Genomic DNA, 23282 nt, shown 5'->3' with positions numbered 1-23282 from the left:
CCACATGGCAGCTAACAACTGTCTGTAACTCCAGTCCCAGGGGATCTGACAGCCTCTTCTGACCTCCTCGGGCATTGCACGACACGGGTGTACTTACCTACATGCAGGCAATACACTCATACACATAAAATAAAAATAATAATAAATAAATAAATATTTAAAAAATTAAAAAATAAATGTACTTGAAGTTTTAAGTTTTGCCATATATAGCTGTGTATAGTATATGTATATATAATATGCATACATTTAATATATGCCCTACAGAACTTCATATATAATTGCTTTCTGCTCTTCAGTTTTAAACATTTATTATATTCCTTGGTGACTATTGTGAGCTAAGAGTTCTGTAGAGATATTTTATTTAGTTTCCAAACATACATGACTTTTTAAACTCTCATTTTCTTTACTTCTGATTTTATTGTATTATAATTAAAGAAGCTAGTCTGTAGAATTTATTGAGGCTTCTGTTATGGCCTATCTTAATTCACAGTTATAAAAACTCCTTTGTTTAAAAGGAATTTGTTCAGTATAGAGTTTATTAATAGCTCAGTATTACAGCTTACATAAGCTCAAGCATATTAATTATATTATACTGTTCTTTCATTTTTCTGCTTAATTTCTCTGTTTGATCTATCAGTTTCAGAAACAGTTGTAATAAATTATATAACTAAAATGGTTGTTTTATATATTTCTCCCTTTTATTCTTAGCCGTGGCTTAACAAATCTTGAAACTGTATTATTAGTTGCTGTATGATCATAATGGCTTTATCTGCATGTCCCTTTTCTCATTTACTGGCATAAGATTTCCCTTCTTGTCCCTCATGATGTTTTTCCATTGATTTCTACTTTATCAGACTCGAGATTGCTGCCTGTGTGTTTGTAGAACATGTCTGCAATCTACCATTTGGGAAGCTGAGGCAAGAGGATTACAAGCTTGAAGCCAATGTGGACTACATTTGTCGAACACACACACACACACACACACACACACACACACACTCGGCAAATCTCAGCTTATTTGCCTAGAGTACCTTTTTTGATCTTTTTAATTTTCAATGTATCCATGTTTTTAAATATATATATATTCTTAGGACATAATATTAGATCTCACTTTCTTACCCATATGAGTGTTGCTCTTAATTGAAGATCTTGCCTATTTCCGTTTATTGTCATTTTAATGACCATCATTATTTCTATCACCATCTTATTTTTATTTCCCATTCACTATCCTTTCTGTTTGTTTCTCTTTTTCTCCTTTCCAGTTTACCATGTCTTGATCAGATTTAGTTGAAAGGTGTACCTTTTATGTAGTTACCCTTACTAAATCAAAAGTTCCTATTAATAACTTACAGAAATAATTTCTTGCCGCTTCTCATTAGCATAAGTACTTTTATAGCTTCTCATGTCTCTCTGTTTTCCCCACCTCCTCTACCCCCAGGCTGATACTGTCTAGATCGGGGCTTCCTACACTTTGTCCACTCAGGACCCCTTTTCACCCAAGAAATTTTTATGCAACCCCAGGTATGTGGGGGGGTGTATAATCAATCCATTTGCTGATAATAAATCATGAAGAACCTTTTTTAAAATTTTATGTGTATGATTGTATTACCTGCATGTATGTAGGTACACCCGTGTCATGCAGTGCCTGCAGAAATCAGAAGAGGGCATTGGATCCCCTGGAACTGGAGTTATGAACAGTTGTTAGCCACCATGTGGGTGCTGGGAACTGAACTTGGGTCCTCTGTAAGACAACCAAGGCTCTTAACCACTGAACCATCTCTCCAGCCCCAGAACTTTTTTTTTCTTTTTTTGCTCTTTTTGAGACAGGGTCTCCCTGTAGCTCCAGCTGTCCTGGAACTCACTATGTAGACCAGACTGGCCTTGAACTCACAGAGATCTGCCTGCCTCTGCCTTCCGAGTGCTAGGATTAAAGGCGTGCGCCACCACACCCAGAACCTTGTTTTTTAAAGCAATTCTCCAGTATCATATAATTTTATCATTTATTAAAGAAGAAAGTAGACACATACTTGTGAGATGGGTGTGCTTGTTTGTCTAACATAAAACAATTTAAAGATATGCTAATTTGATATATCCTGAGGAATGATAGTATGAAAATATTAAAGACCTTTGTTCTCATAATTAAGCCATTATGTTTCTCTAAGAGCAGAAAACTTTGGATGTATAATAAAAACACTGCAATTCATGACATGCAATAGTCTCATGATATAGACGATAGTCTTTTGTCTGAGTAAAGGTGTTCATGCAGCATTTACTGAAGTTGAATGGTGTGACATCATGCTCAGTGCAAAGTGACTTCTCAGATCTCTCGAAGTATCAGTGAAATTTGCTCCTCTTCTCATTTGAGGACTTCCTCCAAAAGAGTCTTCAATATACGTCTTTTTGAAGTATACCTTCTAAAGCTCTGTAAATGGAGTCCAGTCAACCCATCTAGAGATTATAAGTAAGGCATATTCTCCCTCTTCCAGTAGCAATCCATCTCCAATAGTTCTTCTCAGTCTAGGGCTGGCCTGCCACCCATTTCTCACCTCCCCTCTGGGGCCTTATTTAACTGAGCCGGCATGGGTCCTGTGCTTGATGCCACTGTTGCCACAAGTTCATATGTGCAAGCTTCCAGTGGCTTGAAAGCCTCTGCTTCTCTGTGTTCATGAACGAGCCCTGGCTCTTACAATCTTTCCACCCCCTCTTCCACAGTGGTCCCTGAACTATAGGTGGGTGAAGTTCAATATAGGAGTCCTACCCAGGGACACATACTTTGCATTCTCTTATTCTCTAAAACTTGACCAGTTGTGACCTGTGTGTACTGTACTCCATTGTATAAGGAAGCTTCACTTGTGAGAGTAGTTTGCCCTTCTTTATGGTCTTTGCCTCTCTCTCTTGTCTGGCAGTGTTTGGGCTGGCAAGGGCCTTGTGGCAGACTTGAGGTCTACTTGAACCACCAGGTGGCTAAGGGGCCACCTAAACCAGTTTATTTTTCCTCGCTCTGGGTCTAAGCCACACAGTATAGCTGGGAGTACAGGCCCAGAGTTGGAGGTAGGAGAAACAAGGTCTCCATCCTCTACCAGGAGCTCAAAAGCAGCCTCAAGTCTATGCCCTCTCCTAGTCTTGTCAGGCACACAGCTGCCACTGCCTCCCCCTGGGTGCATCCCACTGCTCCTGGGACAGCTGGACTCCTCACCAGTACTAAACAAGTTCTGTTCTTGCCTTCTCTACCTCCTGGCTGTGCAGCTTTCAACTTCGGCTTACCCTCAGTTATCAGACTTGTCAAATGACACCGGGATGGGTATGATGTCTCTCTGTGAGACAATGAGAAAATGAAGGGTAGTTGTGATAGAGGACAGACACACTGCTGCACACTAAGCTGTCATGAGACCTAAGCCTGGCTCTGTTGCACAGCTGCTGGCTCCCTTCTCTGCCTTGCTTCCTCAGTCAGTTGCTAGCCCAGTTCCTCACAGACCTGCCTCCTTGGGCCTATGGTCTCTAGTCAGTGAAGCATAACATCCAACTATGTCTTTCTAAGACTCCTAAGAAACCTATCAGCCCAGGCCCCCAGTAAGCAACCTGATGCCCCTTACAAGGATAAAGCCATCCCTTTCCATGCACTGCACCTAAGTCACTTGAGCCACAGATAGACGAGATATTCAAAGTTAATCACTGTGTCCTTCCTCTTTCCAGAGCTGCCCAACATGGGTCACGTGGAGGCTATCTTTGCTGCGACTAAGCATTTGCATGGGGCATGTTCTGGGCATCTGAAGGTGCCTGGACTAGAGCTACCTGGGAGGGAGAAGGATGGTCTACATAGGAATTTAAGATAGGGTTGCCTCTGGGTCAGTGTATAGTGACCAATGGGGCAAGGGTGACCAGGAAGTTCTTGGTTATCATAATAGGAGCCCACAGGTACCTAGGGGTTTGGGGGCAGGAATGTTAAAGTACTTATAATGCTCAAACTTTCTACAATGCTGCTGTCTGAGCCAGTCCTTTTCCATTGAGTCTCTATACTAATCCACAGATGATGGCACTTAGGCCCAGGGAGTAAATGTCCCTCACATAGTGACAAGTGGAGGTGACCAAGCCAGGATTCTAGGTTGACACTGAGACTAGATTTGAAGTCCTGTCTGGATGCAGTGATAGAACGCTGCCCCAGGGCTTGCAGACACTAGCCAGCCTATTCCTGGAAGAACCAACCTGCCAAGGATTTTAAAACAAGTCTGGTAAAGAACCCTTTCGAATCCTCCAAGAGTCTCTTCTGTCCTTGGTACTCTGTCTAGGGCCTTCAGGAACTGCGAATCAGGAGACCTGTGCTCTTGTCCTTGATAAGACAACTTAACTTTTGATGCCTTGGACTCCTCTTCTTTTTTTTTTTTTTTTTTTTGGTCTTTTTGAGACAGGGTCTCCCTGTAGCCCTAGCTGGCCTGGAACTCACTATGTGGACCAGGCTGGCCTCAAACTCACAAAGATCCGCCTGCCTCTGCCTTCCAAGTGCTGGGATTAAAGGCGTGCACCACCATGCCCGGCCGGACTCCTTTAAAACGGAGTTATTCCCCTTAAACTACCTGCCTCACAAGACTGTCATGAGTTCAAGAAAGAGAAATGAGGGCAAGAAGGTAAATGTGCTTCTTGGGGTGGCGGGGGTGGGGGTGAGAATTCCAAGCAAGGGAAGGGCCCCACCTTGGCTCAGACACAGGTGAGTGTTGCTGTTTGCTGAGCAACCTGAGTGGACAGCGGGTAGCTGGGAAGAAAAACAATGCTCCTCCAACAGCAATGGAAACAGAGCCTGGGTGGTGTCCCCTTTCCCAGAGGCTGGAACCTGAGATCTTTCATTGAGCCTGGATCACTGGAGAAGCTGAGGCAGGAGGTAATGCTGGGGAAGCAGGGTGACCACACCAAGTCTGTCTCAAGCCCAGCCTGGTTTGGCTCTAACACAGGCACTGTGTGGACCAAACCCCACAAAGGAAGCCAGAGTAACCACAGTGCCTAAGTACTTAGCAATGGGCAGCAAGGGTGGAGAGGTTGGCCCAAGACTTCTGCTCACTATACTTGGCTGGAAGGGCATTGTCCCAGTTCATAAGGAATCATGCCAGGATTTGAATGCCAGTCTGATTCCAGGGCCAAGGGTAACTTGCAAGGTAAATAAGGGATTCAGTCCTGCCCTCAGGTGCTCAGTATACACAAAAGTGGACTGTCGGCCTTCTGAGCCTAGGTAAGGGAGCCATCTTCAGTTTGGGAGTGGCTAAGCAGGGAGACCTGGGCCTGTCTGCCTACTTCCATTGTACCTGGAAGTCCTGGCCTGTGAGTTCCAAGAAAACAGGAACATGCCTATCCTCGTCATCATCGGCTTAACACATAGCATGGGACTTAGGGAAAGCATGAATAAAAGATTGGGCATCTACCATTCTGGCACTGGCACTGTCACTACAGGCCTGTGTCCAGGTCTGGAGTGGTCAGCAGAGCTGATGGTATGTAAAGGCTCTTAGCACTAGTGTTCAAGATAAGAAGTAAGCAAGACACAGATATGATCATTTAGAGGGACCTTAGAGGTCACGTAGTTGAGCCCCATTGTTTCACAGTGGGAGAAGCAAGTTTAGAGGGAGAAATGAGCTACTCAGGGCCTCTGACAGGAGGATATGCACAGAACTCAAACTCAGGTCTTTCAGGTCCCAAGACTGTCTTTTACTATCATACCCCAAATCTTTGCAGCAAATCCTAACTTTCCCCCAGAAGCATAGAAGCCTGTGCCTTAAGGATACTATCTTTGATAACTGAGGATGGATCCAGTCAGTGGTTAAGCTGGGGATAATCCAGGTCATCCTCCCATGCTCATCAGGGGATTCTATGGAGTCCCAGATCCCTGGAACTGATAGGATGCAGAGTACTGAGCCGTGGTCCTTACCAACCAGGTCATCCTAAGCCTGGAGTTGGTGAACTGGGTCATAACTGGATACTCATGGGGCTCCCAAGACTCTTCTGGACAGAGATCCTCTTTCCTTCCCTCACTACCAGTTCCCACCTCCCGGCTCCTGTCAACTGCCCCATTACAGACTGCTATTTCAGGTCACTTTCTGTCTCCAGAACCCCTAGGCACATCCCCACACCCTACTCCACAAGCCATACACAAGTCCAGTAACTCAGCAAACCTTTGCCCCTGAATGAGGTATGATGACTCTTGACATTTGAGGCAGCAGTGGTTAGCTGCTTCCCCTAACAGTGCCAGGCTCCTCTGTTGGGGGCTGAGACAGAATGGAATCTTGGATGGTGAGGTGGATTTCATCCAACCAGTCTCCAGGCAGACCCTTTTCTGGGCACTCCTAAATAAAAGCTACCACCCTTAGCTGCTGTGACCACAGAAGAGACTCATCACGCTGGCGATGCCCAGGGATAGAGCTGTGCCCTGTGTCCCCAGAAGCCTCTACAGCCCTGAAGTATCCACACACCAAGCCATGCTGGGCTCCTGGAACAAACAGCACTATAATGACAATTATAATAAACAGCTCCATTAACCCAGTACTTCCCATACTTCCCAGCTCTGTGCTAGAAGAAGTCCACATTGCCTCTGTTACCCTTGCTTAGTAAGAGGCACAGTAGCCAGTCCAGACAAAAACCTGTGCCTCAGCTCTGCTCCTGCTCTGATTGCTCTGAGAGAGAGAATCCTAGGGTTCTTGGAACCAATGGGGAAGTGTATGTGGATGCTAGGTCAGGGGCACAGAACCCAGCCCTACATATGGGGAGAAGTGATCTTGACACAGACCTGATAGTGAGAATCACAGATAACATGGGATAATGTCACAGTTACCTACTGCTGTATAACAAACTACCCTAAACCCAATGACTGACACCATCTGCACTTTACTGTTGTTTCTGATTCTGAGACTGGATGACAGCTGGGAGGTTGGGATGTGCACAGTGTGACTGCATCAGCTGGAGATGGTTTGGTGTCGGCTGTCATCAGGGTCCTTTGTGTTTCCTCCTCATGGCCTCACATTCTCCAGGGCCTCTTTCTCAATGTGTCTCTCTCCAGCAGTATGGCCTGGACTTCTTTGCATGCCAGTGACTTCTAAGATGGTGAAAAATGGAAGCTTCCAGGCCTAGGTGCCACAGTGTTGTTTCTGTTACTTTCCATTGGTAAAAGGTGGCCATAAGGCCAGCCTTGACTCAAGGAGAGAGGAAACAGACTCTATCTTATGAAGGGACGAAAGGAAGTCAGAGGTGGGAAAAGGGTGAAGGGGCCGCTGAGCATCCCTTTGGAAAGAAAGTGCTGGCCACAGAGGCAGCAGGCACCCCAGCTAATGGAGGCATCATGGCTTCTTCAGTGTTTCTCTTGTGCCAGAGCCCAGGCTGGGTGATGTTATCACCTCCATTCTACAAATAAGGACACTAGGGGGTGATGTAACTTATCCAAGATCACTATATATAGCTGCTAAACATCAGAGCCAGGACTGAGTCAGGCGGTCTGAGTCTTAATTAATAAGGTATATTACTACCTGGGTCTCAGTTTCCTTATCTGTAAATCAAAGATTAAATTGAATAATGTGTGTCAAATGTTTATCCAGTGCCTGGCAGGAGGTCAGCACTCAATAAATAAATCTTTTGTGTTGCTGTGTGCTACTGGGGACCTCTTACTCCCCCACACCTTTCAGCAAAAGAGCATCTGATTTGCCATGGTGCTGGAGTGTTGCTAGAGAGCACTGCTGTGAAGAGTGCTGTCCAGATATAAACCTTCCCTCAGGGGTCCCCTCCCTTCAGAGGCCCCTCCCTTCAGAAAACTTCTCCCTTCAGAGGCTTCCTCACTTCAAAAGACTCTTCCCCTCAGAAACATCCTTCCTTCAGAGTCCCCCTCCCCTGAGAGGCCCCCTCCCCTCAGAAGCCCCCTCCTCTCAGAAGCCCCCTCCCCTCAGAGGCCTCCTCCCTTCAGAAGCCTTTCCCTTCAGTCAGATGCTTCAGAAGTGAAATAATGTTGTCTTGGGGAGGTATGGTGTATCATGGCTCCTGGGAGTCCCTAACCCCTAAGCTCCCCCACCCCATCTTGTCTTGCTGTGTTCTCTGCACATGTGCATGTATCACTCCCACTGGCAAAAAAGAGAGTGACAGCAAAAATGAGTCAAGAGAGATTAAATCAGGACAAAGAGGTGCCAAAAAAGCCATGAGAAATGGATAGGCCAAGACAGATGAAGTGTGAAGAAGGGAGGGACGGAGGGAGGGAGGGAGGGAGGGAGGGAGGGAGGGAGGGAGGGAGGGAGGGAGGGAGGGAGGGAGGGAGGGAGGGGCAGAGAAGGGGCGGGGAGACTCACTTGCTGCTGACACTGGGACAGAGCAACCCCCCACCCCGGAAAGAACAAGCCAGATCAACTAATGACTCATTTCTGCAGTGCTGTGTTCTCTTCCCTTATAATATCCTATCACCTGTGTGAGTTTGTTTGGTTCTCCCAGTAGTTCTGTGAGGTAGATATTTGTCTTTGTCTCTTTTCTGATGCTATAACAAACTAGCTGAGACAGGGTAATTTCTAAAGAATAGAAATTTATTTGGCTTACTGTTTTAAAGATTGGGAAATCCAAGAGCACTACACCAGCACCTGCTTGGTGTCTGGTGTGTCACAGAGGGTATCACATGGTGAGGCAGAGCAAGCACCACACTGTGCCTGGACCCTGCCTGGAGATTCTAGTTTAATCAGTATTTGAGGCTAAGGGCCTCAAAAAGCTTCTGGAAATAGAAGAGAGAGCCACTGAGATAGGGAGACAGAGACAGAGAAATGCAGAGACAGAGAGACAAAGAGAGAGACAGGCAGAGAGAGAGAGCAATACAGAGAAAGAGAAGCAGAGACAGAAGAGAGAGACAAAGAGGGAGACAGAAATGGAGACAGAAACAGAAAGAGGCAGAGACTGGGAAACTGGCCCAGGCTAAAATGGACTCAGTGAGAAGAAAAGACAGGAATAAAGCAGGAGGGAAGGGAGAGGAGGGGGAGTGTGGTGTGGGTGAAAGTGGAGGCATAGAAAGGAGTCAAGAGAAAAGGACATGGGGGAGAGAAGTCAGAGACAGGACATGCCCCTGCAACTCCCTGAGGATCTCACAGTGAAAGCCTCTAAGAAAGGCTTGGGTCTCTGGTGTGCACCTGGCATTTCTGTCTTCATACCTACCTAGTGTGGCTCCTTCGTGCAAATGCTTCCTCTGACCTCCAGATGTTGTCATCCACCCCATAGCCTTCCATGCTCAGGCCCCTCACTAGGCTGGCTGGGACTGGCCTTTATGTCCTGTCATCTGTTGTGACCCAGTGAACCACACCCTAACAAGGGACAAGCAGAGGCTGGCAGCTTCTTTCTGTGGATCCCCTTGTCTCCACCCATCACTTCCAACTGTGCCCTCGACCTTGTATCCATCTAATTGAACCTTTCATTCACTGTTCAACACGTCCTCCCTCTGAAGATGCTACTTTAGGGCAACCTCTTATTTCTCCCAGTCCTTTTCTTCTACCAGTGTCAGGTTCCCAGGTGGAACAAGTACTCTGCCTGCTCCATCCCAAGAATCCAGTCTTGGTAGACCCTCAGCACGCTCCCTCAACTCATGGTTAATTAGTTGGGCCTTGTGCATCATCTATATTTTCCTGCAGCTTCATCCAAGCATCTTCATTAAGAAAACCCTCACACTCTTCGGAGCTGAGCTGAGCTGAGCTGAGCTGAGCTGCCGCAGGCATCAAGAGCTGAAGGGGCAGAACGAGCCCTTTGGGCAGCCAGGTTGCCTAATTCCAAGGATGTGGGGAACTCATCTACCTTCCCCACAAAGACTCTCTCCCCACCCATCCCCAGAGCCCAACCCTCCTCTGTGCCCTTCTCTTTCACATGCCCACATTAGGTTTCCCTTAGGACTTTACCAGTCCTAATGGGAGGTGACAGGAGGGGAAGTCATCTGCCAGGAAGGCCCTGTGAACCCCAGTTCTTGGAGTCTCCAGTCTAGGAGAAGGGAGTCCAGCTGAGGAATGGCAGACTTGCAGAGTTGGCTCTCAGAAGCCTTCCTTGCGTGTCACCCACTCAGTCACCAAAAGAGCTCTGCCTTACCTCACTTCCCATAACTATAGCTCCTCTGTCTATGAAGCAGAGAAGACCCAAAATCTCCTGGGGCATTAAAAAGACTAACTGATGTAAAGAGTTCAGTCTCCTGCATAATGTAACATTCTTTACAAACAGTAACTGTCATTACTATCACTCCTATTATTTATTCTTGGTTTATTAGGTGATCTAAACTGTGTAGGGAACAAAAAAAGGAAATCTAAAAGTAAAGTCACTGCTTTCTATCTAATCTTCAGAGATCCCTGATATCATCGCTCAACAAGGCTGAGCAGTCTTGAAGCCTATTCTACTTCCAAAGTCCAGCCCAGCTAGAGTGTGTCTCGGTAGGGTGTTCACCTAGCATACATGGGTCGCTGCATGGGTCCTCCTGTGCTCCTCTCATTCAACAGGGTAAGGACGTGATCTCATTCTAGGTCTCTGCCAAGTTCTGACCAGCTCAGAGTGTCATCAGTATAGTAGGCTTGCAAAGACAGGCTTCCTCACAGATACTATGTGGTGGGATCTGTGAGGGACCTGAGTCCTGGTATGGATACCAGCCTCTAACCTTGGCTTTACCCCACCCCAGTCCTGCCACTGGGGGTCAGCTCTATAGCCTCCCTTGGCAGGCAACTCTTGGAAACAGTGTCCTTTGGCTGACTTTGTTCCACTTGGCTCACAGAAGATAAACTTATTATCTCCAACAGAGGAAAGCCAGGCCCCTGCCCCACTGAGATGGCAGGGCCTCCTGCAAGACCAGGATCAGGGAACAGACCAGCCATCCAGGGAGCTTGCATATCATACTGTCTTTCTTGAGGGTGTGTGATCACTATCATTTCTCCAGGAAGTCCCACAAACATCACACCCAGATCTAGGAGCCAAGTCTTTCTACATTTCCTTCCCCAGTTTTCTTTGCTGTTCCCACCAAATGAAAGGCTGAGCAAGGGCTAGGGTGGCAGGGCCTTGAATAATCTCCAGGGAGGTGCTTGATTCTGCCCATCATTGGCTTTCCCTGGAGAATGACACCTGTGAACCTTTGTGTTGGATCTTAGTTGCTACTTCTAGGGCATCGAGAAAAATCTCACTGAATTTCCTGTTTGTCATTATTATTGGCTTAGGGAAGACTTCAAGGGTGTGCATTTAGAAACAGTGAGTTGGGCACAGTGTATGTGTCTGACTCTCATAACATTAAACAGTGAAAAATCTGTCACCAACGTTCACACTGTCACAATAGGGAGATTGTCCAGGGAAGAGCCTGGACTGATCCAGATGACTGATGGGAGAGAGTTGGAAGGCCAGGACTCTACCTACTTCATACTGAAACCATCCTCACATCCCGAAATCTGCAGTTGCCCTGGTGCCCACCCACATCTGCCTGTGCCCTTCCTCTACCCTCCCAGGAGCTGGAAGACAGTGTAAACAGCACATAGCTGGGAGTCAGAAGTCCTTGTTGGATTTAAGATCCTCCAGTTACCCTGTGACCTTGGAAGCCTGCCAAGTCTCTCAGTACCATTTTTGAAAGAGGAATGTGGCAATACCCACCGTACAAGGCAGCCATTGGAATGGAATGAGAGCCCACATGTGGATGCTTTGTCTGAGGAGTCAGGCCCATGTGAGGGACCACTCTGACTGTCAAGAGGGCTCCTCTCACTGTCCACAGGCCCTTCCTACTATTTCCATCAAATGTCACAGCTGTGTCTCTCCCTGCAGACATTCCGGTGGCCAGTGGCCAGCAGCATTGACAGAAACGAGATGCTGGAGATTCAGGTTTTCAACTACAGCAAAGTCTTCAGCAACAAGTAAGTGTGGGGTGGGACTGGGGGTCTGGTCTAGTCTCAGACCACCCTCTCTTGGACTTAAAATAGAACCCTGTATCCCTAGCCTGCCCTGAATCCATCTTTGAGGACTGAAGGAGTCTTAGGCTCATGCTACCCTTCCTTCTCCCTCATGGGGTCTCAGAGTACTCTGGTCCTCTCAATGATTGTCAATCAAGAGCATCTCACTCTCCCATCCATCCCTCTGTCCCCACCCCAACAAAGCTTCAAGCCCCTTTCTCTAAGCTCCTCCTTATTCATGGTGGGGGTCAGCAGCACATCAGAGAAGTCACAAGAGAATGCTCACACATCCTCTACAGAACAGCTGTGGTGCTGAGGCTTACTTGCCTCATGGAGGCTGTTTGGTGCTGTGGTTTAAGAGGCAAGCCTTATCTTAGACCCTCAGGTTAGTCATTTAGTATGTGACCCTGGGCAGGTTATATAACCCCTCTGAGTTCAAGGACCTCATAGGTTAAAATATAAGACTCTGCAGCTGTGAGAATGAAATGCAGATGGTTTAATTCATTCAACAAATGTTCATGAAGTGCCACCTATTGTACATCAGGCACTGAACTAGGTACTGAAGAAAGAGGTACCTGTCCTCGCAGCGCTCCCCTGCTGTGAAGGAATGTACCCACCCCATGGGTGTTATCCTACAAAGAATTCAACCAATGTAGTTTCCATTCTTCTCTCTCAGGGCAACAAACAGAATTTGAAAGGATCTAGGATGGTGGCCAAACATAAGAAATGGAAAATCCTGCCTTAGAGTCAAACATTAATTGGACTTCTATAAGCTAGAGAAGGTCATGGGTGAACCACAGGATGTCCAAATAGGTGCAGAGGTATTAGCTCAGTGAAGGCCCTCCAGGACTCAACAGTCAGAAGAAAGTATATTCGAAAAAGCTGACCTAATCCTGGGTCAGGTTAGAAGAAATAGTGCTGTCTAAGCAGGGGAGGCAAAGGATCTGCTCTTCTCATATTTGTTATAAGGGACACCACTGGTTAGGCTGGAAAGATGGCACAACTGTTAAAGGCTAAGGCTAACAATCAAAATGTCAAAGAACTCCGGAAACACCTGTGGTTGTCTCGGAGCAGAGACTCTAAGCCTTGCCTTGTGACAAGTAGATGCAAACCTGAAAGGAAGTAACCATTCACCCATCTGTCTATTCATCCATTCACCCCACCCATCCATTCATCCACTCATCCACCTGCTCATTCATTCATTCACCTACCCATCTACTCATCCATTCACCCCATCCATCTTTTCATCCATTCATCCATCTGTCCATTCATTCATTCACCTACCCATCTACTCTTCCATTACTCTTCCATCCATCTATCATTTCAACCTTCCACCTCCCTTTCTGGTTATTTGTTAAATATCTATTATGTAAATATTATGTACCCAGGCAAATGATGCTAGTCATATCAGGTGTTAAAATGAGAGATTAAGGCACAGCCCCATCCTCAAGATATTTTCTGCCATGGGAAGAGGAGAGGCACATGAGGAGATGACGGCTAGACTGCATTACGAGGAGAGCAAGCAGCTAGAAGATAGAACTCTCCAACCTCTGCCCTATCAGGAGACAGTCAACTCTCACCACTGGGAGAGGTGAGCTGAGTAGGCATCTTATAGAGGGAATTTCAGGCTTGCTGGCAGGACCACAGGAAAGATGTTTAGGATACAGAGGCCTCCTCTTTGCCTCTCAGGGGATCACATCACTCTGGCAGCTTCTTCTGGTACCATAAGAAAAGTTATTGAAAAACATCCCACCAGGAGCCCCCAAAATAATGCATGGCCTTCTTCCTTGGTGTGAGATACTCCTGTGACTTATGAGGACAGAAGAAACAGAAACAAGAGGAGGGCCCAACACAGACCAAGTGGATGTGGAGAAGAGACAGAATCAGAAGGCAGGAAGGGTACCAAAGAATCCCATCTCTTGCCCACAGATGTCAGAGCCTCCAGGAGCCCTGTGGCTCAGCAGTAAAGCCCTCACTGTGCAAAAGGGGAAACAGTCTCAGAGGCATATGGAGGTCATGTGAGTTGGCCCTGGAAAGGCTGGAGCTAAGACCTATATCTTCCACCTTCTCTTTTAAACCTCTGTAACTCCCAGCAACCAGAGAATGAACAGTAATGGAGGAAACAGAACCTGGAAGAGGTTGCCAAATTGCTTACAACAGAAGTTACTGGACCAGATACAGAAATGTAGAAAAGTCTGAACACTGAACACATCAGTACTCCTGCTGTAAATAAATCAAAGGATCTGGGAAATTTTTTGGGAGACAGCCCATCACATAGTGAATATACCAAAAGTTAAGGCTCAAATTAGGAAGGTTTTAAAAAAAATTTTTGTGCATATGAGTGTTTTGTCTGCATGTATATAAGTGCACCACCTGTGTGCAATGTCGACAGAGGTCAGAGGAGGGCACTGGACCCCGCTGCACTGGAGTTATAGATGGTTGTTAGCTGTGATGTTGGTCCTAGGAACTGAACCCGGGTCCTCTGCAAGAGCAGCCGGTGCTTTTAACTGCTGAGACATTGCTACGGTCCCAAATTAGGTATTCTTAAGTGCCAAGAAGAGGGAAGACAGAGGACCTGAGGCTCTTTCCTACCTCTCCCCTTTACCTTCCCTTCCTGCCTCACCCAAGAGAAGGAAGATAGGGGTAAAAGAGGACCTAGAGAATGTCCAAGCCACTGTTGGCTAGGATCTAGGATGGAGAGAAAAGGTGCCTTTGTGGAGACACAGGCCTATCCTAACATAGGCCAACTTGGGGGTGGGGTGTTTGGAGTCATGTGGGGTTAGGGCCTCACATCATGTAGTCAAGGCCAAAGAAGAGGCCCACTTGGCTCCATCCCATAGTATTAGGGGTTTCCAGAAGACAGGAACCATCCTGGTCAGGCATCATTAGGTCCCCAAGTATGCTTTACCACTTAGAACAGGGCCTCCTCTCTCGAACCATTAAAACATGATATCAGGATGAGGGGACTTTATGCATCCTTTGCAGCCTCTTCAGGACTTTAAGGGGCAATGGTTCCTACTACCAAGGATGCCAGGGGCCCTGAATAATTCAAGAGTCAGGAGCACAAAGGAGGCCAGGCCAAGCTCAGGGCACTTGACACCGGCTCCCAGAGGGAGGTGATGAATTATTGACAGGATTCTGGTGCCTAGTTGCTGCTCTGTTGTGGTAAGTCTGTGGGCCCATCTGTATCTGAGGCCTTTTCCCTGCTGGCCAGTTGCCTGAGACTCCTAGCCTCACCCAGGATCCTCTGTGGAGCCTCTATGAGGGGTCCCCTCTTTGTAATGGATAAGCTGCTCAGGCCACATAAGGGGTGTTGTCAGAGGATATGGGGTCAGCCTGGGGGAAACTGAGACCCAGATAAAGTATTTGTCCAGCAGATTCAGAAGCCAGGACTTCAACTTCTACTTCCTCACCCCTAGTGTTTCCAGAGTTGTTAGGATCAGAGCCCGGATCCTGGTAGCCCTAACAAGCTAGGCTTAGTCATCTGTCCTCAGCAGGCCAATTAAAGAGACAAGTAATAGAGAAAAGAAAGGGAAGGAGATTTATTCATTGTGGCCACACAGGGGAGAGGAACAAATAAGAGGTCCAGTGGACCCACACACACAAATCCATCTTTGGGATTCTGACACAGGGTTAAGTTTAAATAGAAACCTGTTGAAGGCAACAGGTATGAGTAACCAAGTAGTCCTGGTGAAGGTATGGCCCCGCCCAGCATTGACTGGTTACTGTCTCAGTTCCAGTCTGTCCTGCAAGGTGCTCTTCAAGTGGTTTAAACTTTGTAAAATTTCATTCTGGGGCATGGGTGGAGGGGAGGCTGGAGAGATGCCTCAGCAGTTAAGAGCACAGACTGCTCTTTCAGAAGACCAGGGTTCAATTGCCAGCACCCACATGGCAGCTAACAACTGTCCATAACTCCAGTTCCAGGGGATCTGCCACCCTCTTCTGACCTCCACTGGCACTGCACAACATGGATGCACTTACATACATGCAGCAATACAGTCATACACATAAAATAAAAATAATAAATAAAATATTTTTTAAAATTTCATTCTAGGGGACAAGTTTTTCCTCTGGATGGCACTAGGGCTTCAGCCTTTTCTTTGTCCTGGTATGAGATTCCTGAAGGAATTCTAATATCTTGAGGACCGTGTTTTAATAGTCTGACAGTCAAAGGGAGTGGCACAAGTGTCTCTTTGGAATATATTTCCTTTGTCAGGACAGTAACACTAGGCCAGTGCTCTGTGGACTTGCAATCCTGGAAGGGAGGAGGCTCTGGAGTCAGACAGCTGTGACTCATTCAGCAGTCCCTCAGGAGGATTACACCACCTGATAGTGTCTCTCACTGAACATGATGTTCACTGAGTCAGCTAGATTGGCTGGTCAGTGACCTCTAAAGACTCACGTGTCTCCACTCCCTGGACCAAAGAACAAATGCCTTCACACCTCCATATCACTGGAACAACCCAGCTGTGCAAGGGGTCTATGAGCCCACCCTTCCTCAGTCACCCCAATGTACCCCTCCTAGGTGATCTCCCCTCTAACCACCCCCCTACCAGAGAAGTGAGCCCTGCTGTGTTTATAGCCAAGCTTCACGAAGGCAGCTGAAGTAGGCAGAGTCATTATGGGGTTGACATAAAGGTCAGAGATAGGGACTTTCAGACCTATCCTGCCCCCAATCCATTTCCCAGGGAATGTCTATAGATGACGAGCTGAGAGCTTCTGTTTCAAATCTATGTTTTTGAAGCAAGAACCCTGGTTTTGCTTAGATGGTACCCATAAGAAACACAAAGCTTTGTAAAAGGATTTTATTCATTCTTTGCTGAGATAATATCAATTATCCATTTCAAAGAATATTATTTATTTTTATTGTTTATTTGAGGAAAAAGGAGCTATTAATTAAACCCCTTCGGGCCACTCTCAGGAGGTGTGGCGAGTTCTTTTTTGAGAGTGCAAATGCCTAGTGTCCCACCCTCACCTCACTCCTGGTCAAAATAGGCCCTGGCTCTATGAGGCTGTGCAGAGGAAGGTAGAGGGTACAGCTTCCAAAAAGCAATCACTCCTGGCTGGGCCCTCCAGAGGCAAGCCCCACACAAGAGCAGGGAGGAAAGAGGCCGTGATGGGGGCGGGGTGCAGCATTAAAGGGTTTCACATGAGGGGCTGGAGAGATCGCTTAGTGGTTAAGAGCACTGACTGCTCTTGCAGAGGACCTGGGTTTGATTCCCAGCACCCACATAGTGGCTATGAAACATCATTAACTCCAGTTCCAGGGGAATCTTGAAGCCCTCTTCTGACCTCCGCAGCATTGTACAACATGGGTGCACTCACATACATGCAGGTAATACACTCATATACATAAAATTTTAAAAAAAGAATTTCACATGAGTATCTCCATGCCAGCATCCAGGGAAGTAGGTGGCATCAACTCTTTTGAGAGAAAAACATAGTAAGACGTAGATTGCAGAACTAGGCAGGATCATACAGCTGCTAGGTAGAGAAATGCCCCTGAGGGACTGCTGGATGAGTCACTTCGGTCTGACTCCAGAGCCTCCTCCATTCCTGGATAGCAGTCAGACTGCAAGTTTACAGAGCTTGGACCAGGAAATAAGGAACGGGGGATCTACCAGGGAGCCAAACTCTCAGACTGCTGTGTGATACAAGCAGCAATGAGTGGACTAGCAGGGGAGCAATATGCAATACTGATGTCACTGTGCCAGCATGTTTGGAAGAAAATTGAAAGCCTGGTAGGAAGGTCATTTCAGGGATTTCTGGGAGGCCAAGCTCTCCTCTCAAGCCCCTCCCAAGTCTAGGCTCTGAAACTCTCAGGCAAAGGAAGTCTAGAAGACCTCAGAAGCTCTGGAGTACATGCAGGAGAATAGCTCCCTTCTGCCCCCTGGGGGGTGTCTCATCACATTGCAGCACCTCTGCAGATCAGAGGGACCTTCTTTGTTCTTGAACCTCCAAGAATGAGGACAGATGTGCCTGAGTTCCAACATTCAACAGGTGCCTGGTGGAGTGGCAGTGGCCCGAAGAGCCCATCAGCAAAGGCTCAGAGTAGGTCAGAGATTCTCAATGGGTGTCCCAAGCAGCTACGTCAGCAAGAACTAGACACTAGGAAGTGCACATTCCCAGGCCTTTCTGACCTGCTGATCAGCCCCTGAAGGGGAAGCCTGGAGAGTGAGCAAACGTAGCTGAGATCAGGGACTGCACTGCTAGAATATTGAAACTGGCTGTGGTGGGAGTATTTGCCCTATGGAAATTGGCAGTGCATGTGGAGTTAAGGGATTCCTCTGGATTCTATTCCTGTTGAAATTTGAGAGCCCCTGATTTAGAACCAAAAGAGGTGAGGCTTCAACAAGGCCAGTTCCTTCTTTCGTGGCCATCATCTATTGTTGCCTCCACCTCTTTATAAAGGTAAAACTAAGAGTATGGAGCAATGTCTTGGGATCTCCCAGTCCCCAGCCCAGAGCATCCCTCTGTGCATCTCCCCATCTGAGAAGCCGGGATGGGGCTAGGGGATTCCACAGGGTTGCTCTGAGAAGAGTCTAGAAACCTGAAGCTCTGAGCTTGGAGGCAAGCTCTTCATATTCATCCAACATGACCAGTCCCACCATGTGCACTTGACATAAATGGGAAGATTTTGTGTGTTTTGAGGTTTAAATATGTCTTCATGTATATGTGTGTGCATGGACATGTGAGTATACATGCATGTGCACATCTGCATGCGTGTGGGGTGTGTGTGTGTCTTTGTGTTTATGTATGAATGTGGAAGTCAGAAATTGATTCTGGGTGTCTTCCTCTGTCACTCTCCACCTCATTTCTTGAGATAGCATCTCTCACCGAATCTGACATTCACTGAGTCAACGAGACTGGCTGGCCAGTGAGCTCTAAAGACCCACATGTCTCTGCTCCCTGAGTGTTGGCATTGTAGACAAGTGCCACTGCTCCCAGATTCTTCTTTCAAACATTAGTGCTGGGAAACCAAACTCAGGTTTTTATCCTTGTATGGCAAGCACTTTACCCACTGAGTCATCTCCTAGCCCCAGGATTGTTTTTAATCAGTGTTCATCTTCCTCATCCCTTAGTATGACATAAACAACAACTGTCTATTCCAGAATTCATCTGATAGGTCATCTCACTCAGACTTGCCGTTAATCAGCTGTGTTCCTGCTCCCTTTCTTGGACCCAGCTTCCTCCTATACAAACCACAGGCAGCACAGATGACCCCGAGGGTCCTTTCCAGCCCTCATGCTCTTTGTGTGCCCTGAAGCCTTCTTCACTTATATAGAAATAGTGTGTGTGTTCTCTGTGGGTACAGGTAAATATACCATGTGAGGGCATCTGTCTGAGCACCCTGCTTTCTCCAAGAGCAACAGCTTTCCAGCCTCTGGGTGAGAGATCCAAGTCAGCATTTATTGGGCACCCACTGCTGCTCATTCATTCAGCCAGCAGATGTTGAGGTCCTCTAGCGTGCAAGAAATAGCACATAGAGGTTAGACATAGAAGTCACAGGCAGAGTCACAGCAGAGCTCATGGTGCATACGCAATGATGGGAACATGGGGTAGAGTGTGTGCTGAGGACCTGATAAGAGCCTAACCAGACCATCCCATTCATGAGGCAAAGTTGGGGTCATTAGCTTAGAAGAAAGCCAAGGCTGAGGAAGCTGAGGTGAGTTTCCCAGGTGGATGCCTTCTGGGTAAGCATCAGAGTTGAGTTTCAGATCCAGTGTCTCTGACACTGAGACTGTGTCCTCTGCCCAACTCTGCATATTTGTTCTCATTGTACAGATGAAATAAGGAGATTCTGCAGTCACAGAGGTCCTTGTTCACCAGGAGCTTATGGGTTGCAGATGTGGGATGAATGAAATGCTTTTTCAGTGGTAAAGCATTTGCCTAGGATGCTCCAGGCCCTGTGTTCACTCTCCATCATCATATCCACACACAAACAAATCAGCAGCAGCCTTAGAGCTTCCCCTCCATTATGGCATCTGGAAGCTGCACTCTACAGGAAGCCCAGTGCAGCCCCTTTCCACCTGCCCTGTCCCAATGTGTGGACATCACATAGGGTTCTCTCTCCTCTTCAGTTTTCCAGGGAAACCGATACCACATATACAACCACTTATAAGGGATCAAACTATCCTCACAGACATACTGTCCTAGTCAGGCCAGTCCTGGTTCTTGGGTTACTATAGCCAGTCCCAGCCTAAGATGTTCACAAGTTTCCCTGTCTCCTTGCCAGTCAGCCACTACCCTAGGGACATCAGCCTTACTCCTCACTCTGGCCACGCCCCTCTGCCATTCACAGGCTAATTGGGACCTTCCGCATGGTGCTACAGAAGGTAGTGGAGGAGAACCGTGTGGAGGTGACCGACTCACTGATCGATGACAACAATGCTATCATTAAGGTGGGTGTGTCAGAAGTCTTTGGACTTTCCCATCACTGGATCACCAGGGAGTCTGCTGTACAACCCTGTCCCTACAGAAGAGTTTTTCATGAGTGGTAAGGGAGGTGGGAGGAGGATATCAGGGAGGCTCTGTCAGAGCTGACTGTGTGATAGCTGGTTCTGGAGCCCCTGTAGTATGGCTGGCTCTATCCCACGTACACACCAGGCTTTCCTACAATAACAGTGGTAAGGAACAGTGGTAAGGAAGGTCATGGGGGTGCCATCCCTTCTCCATCATGTGCCCTTCCATTTGGATCCAGCTTGGGAAAGAATAAGTGTTGTCTCTGTCTCTCATATCCAAAGGCCAAGATGAGCCTTGCCTGTCCCTCCGGGTCATGGCCTCTAGTCTGTGCATCTGATGTGACTCTTCTGTAAGGTCAGAGAGCCAGGGAGGGCCAGGATCTCATTTTCTGCTCCATTTGTCCATTTCTACTCAAATCAGCTGGGCCACAAATGAAATAGTGATTACAATCCACCTTCAATGTGTGTCCCAACAAAAGAAAACCTTGATTCCCAGCCCTCAGGCTCTGCTTCTGCCTCCCAGTTCCCCTCCAGCTCCTCTGTGGCCAGTCATGGGAAGCTGGCATGGTGATAAGGAGCCTGACCCTTGGGTTTGATTCTTTATTAAAACATCCACAAATCATCTGCAAAGTGAGCAAATGTGTGGCATCTACCTCACAGTATTGTTCAGAGAGGTCAAAGAGAATACATAGAACATGCTTAGAAAGCGCAATAATGTCTAAAATAAGACTGATCATCTCTTACCTCAGTTTGCCCAAGTGTAAATTGGCGCTGTACCTTGTATGCATGGTCCCTCTACCAGGGTTCTGCATGGTGCTGGGCCCAGATTTGGAGCTCTACTTTCTCCAGAGGAAAAGCTCAATGCAACCCCAAGATCCTCTTCTCTCTAGGCTAGGAAGTGGGGTGTCAAGGAATGGGAAGAAGTACTGACTGTCCATGGCTGGAGGGAGTGCAGGACTGGGTCCTCTCTGGGGAGACATGTCCAGCTAGTTTCATGACATTGCCAGATGGGCTTGCCTATACCTAGCCTAATATCTGAGAAGGTACCTCCTTAGGTAACTTTGTCTTTGGGGACATTGAATGATTCTATCAATTATGTATACAGTGAACTCAGAGATCCCAGCCTCAGGCCTCAACCTAGCTGTCCAGGGTAGCCCCTGACCTTGGGTACCTGGGAAGAATACAGCAGGATCTGCAGTCTGATCTCACTGAGATGACTAGAGCCACATGTATCAGTCTTACTTAACCTTGATTTTCTCATCTGGAAAACTGAAGTGTGAAGGGTCTCACCTGTCTTCACAGGGAATAAAAGTGTTTCCCAAATGCCACAGGGTATCTGGGACTGGGACCTCAATTGCCACCCCAGCTGCTCACCACCCCTCTCTCCCTCCAGACCAGTCTATGCATGGAGGTCCAGTATCAGGCCACAGATGGTACAGTGGGCTCTTGGGATGACGGGGACTTCCTGGGAGAAGAATCTCTTCAGGAGGAGGAAAAGGATAGCCAGGAGACAGATGGACTGCTGCCTGGCTCCCACCCCAGCTCCCGAACACCTGGAGAGAAGAGCTTCCGCAGGTAGTAGGCCGGGGCCCTCTAATTGCACACTGTCGCCAAAGGCCTGGAAGGCCTGAGGCTGGTGCTCTGGAAGGTCCTCCAGGCCTGGCTGGGTTCAAAGTGTGGGGCTGAGTTGTCATAGAGACCTATAAGAGGTAGGAAGATGCTTGGCATCATCCCTCACCCGGCTCCCAATCCCAGAGCAGACTGAGACACCAGGGCTGCTCCAGCCTCAAGAGAAGCAAAGATCTGGGAGGTTGAGTTCTAATATTGAGGAGAAGGGCTAAACCTTCTGGCCTCCCAGGGAAATGGGAGAAGGAGGTAGAGGAGGCCCTGGTTTCCCTGGTCTAAAACCCAACAGTGCCACCCAGGCCCAGGCAGCCTGATCTCTGCCTTGACCCAGTGAAAAGACCCCTAAGAGAGAGCAGTCTTCTTGCTAGAGTGAGACCAGCAGTTCCTGGTCAGGACCTGGCTACTGCTCTCTTGAGAAAAAGGTGTCCAGGTACTTCTATATCCAGAATTCACACACCCCCCCCCAAATGTCCTGCCACTTACAGATGACAGGGAGCTATGACTGGACCCAATCCTTCCACATGCAGTACTTTCACCAAAAAAAAAAAAAAATGCAATTATATTACTCTTGGAGCCAAAAGAGCAGAATCTAGGCTAGCGACATATCCCTAAATACCTAGGGTGCTAGGAACACTGTGTAAGATGCTTTGGACTTACATCTAAAGGACGGGGTGTGTTTTAAGAGTAGGGTTCCAATGACATTGGAAGCTTCTCACTCTACTCTCCTTCTACCATTCTTCCCAGGCAAAGAAGTTTACTCAGCCCCTGTCCTGAGAAGCACACAGGTTCCCAGTCAGTGTGGTAGAATCTATGTGCTTTTGTTGGACTAATGTTCTCTTTCTTTACACTTTACATTTTCTTTATCCTTGTGAACTACTCACACTCTCACTGCCACCCCCACTACTCAGTCATGAGTTTAAGAAAATCTGGAACTTTCTGCTTCGGGCCAGCCATGTCTCCCCTCAGACACTAGGCTGTTTAGCAGAAGCCCAGGTCTGAGGACCTGCAAATCACGTAATTTCTCTAACCATCTCCTTACCTGCTAATGGGAGAGCCAAGGGGAATGTCAGAGGTTGTAAATGAGTTGCCCAATGCCGCACAGAAAGGGCTGGTGACAGTGGGTTCTTCATCCAAGAGCCAGGAACAGGATTAGAAATGTTAAGGAGAAGAGTGGTGACCAGATAGGACCTGAGGGGACACTAATGTAACGGCCATTGTCCCCATCTGCCAACAATACATGGTAAAGAACTGGGCAGGACTGGTTCAAAGTGGGCTCTAAGAAAGGGCTTCCAGAAGACAGAGCCACAGA

General features: G+C 47.4%; 1 protein-coding gene across 10 annotated transcripts in view; it reads left to right on the top strand.

The window, feature by feature from the left end:
- The window catches only part of Otof (otoferlin), a 230539-nt gene that overhangs the window by 153492 nt on the left and 53765 nt on the right, over nt 1–23282 (top strand). For all 10 annotated transcript variants that reach the window (XM_008835010.2, XM_008835006.2, XM_029564463.1 and 7 more), the window contains 3 exons: nt 11761–11849; nt 20188–20287; nt 21741–21922. In XM_008835010.2, coding sequence (XP_008833232.1) covers nt 11761–11849; nt 20188–20287; nt 21741–21922 — 371 coding nt within the window. The remainder of the gene's footprint in view (nt 1–11760; nt 11850–20187; nt 20288–21740; nt 21923–23282) is intronic.

The sequence above is a fragment of the Nannospalax galili genome, unplaced genomic scaffold (genome assembly GCF_000622305.1).
Source record: "Nannospalax galili isolate Female #2095 unplaced genomic scaffold, S.galili_v1.0 scaffold517, whole genome shotgun sequence".
Taxonomy (NCBI): domain Eukaryota; kingdom Metazoa; phylum Chordata; class Mammalia; order Rodentia; family Spalacidae; genus Nannospalax; species Nannospalax galili.
The sequence above is the reverse complement of the archived record's forward strand: the minus strand, read 5'-3'. Positions and strand labels throughout refer to the sequence as shown.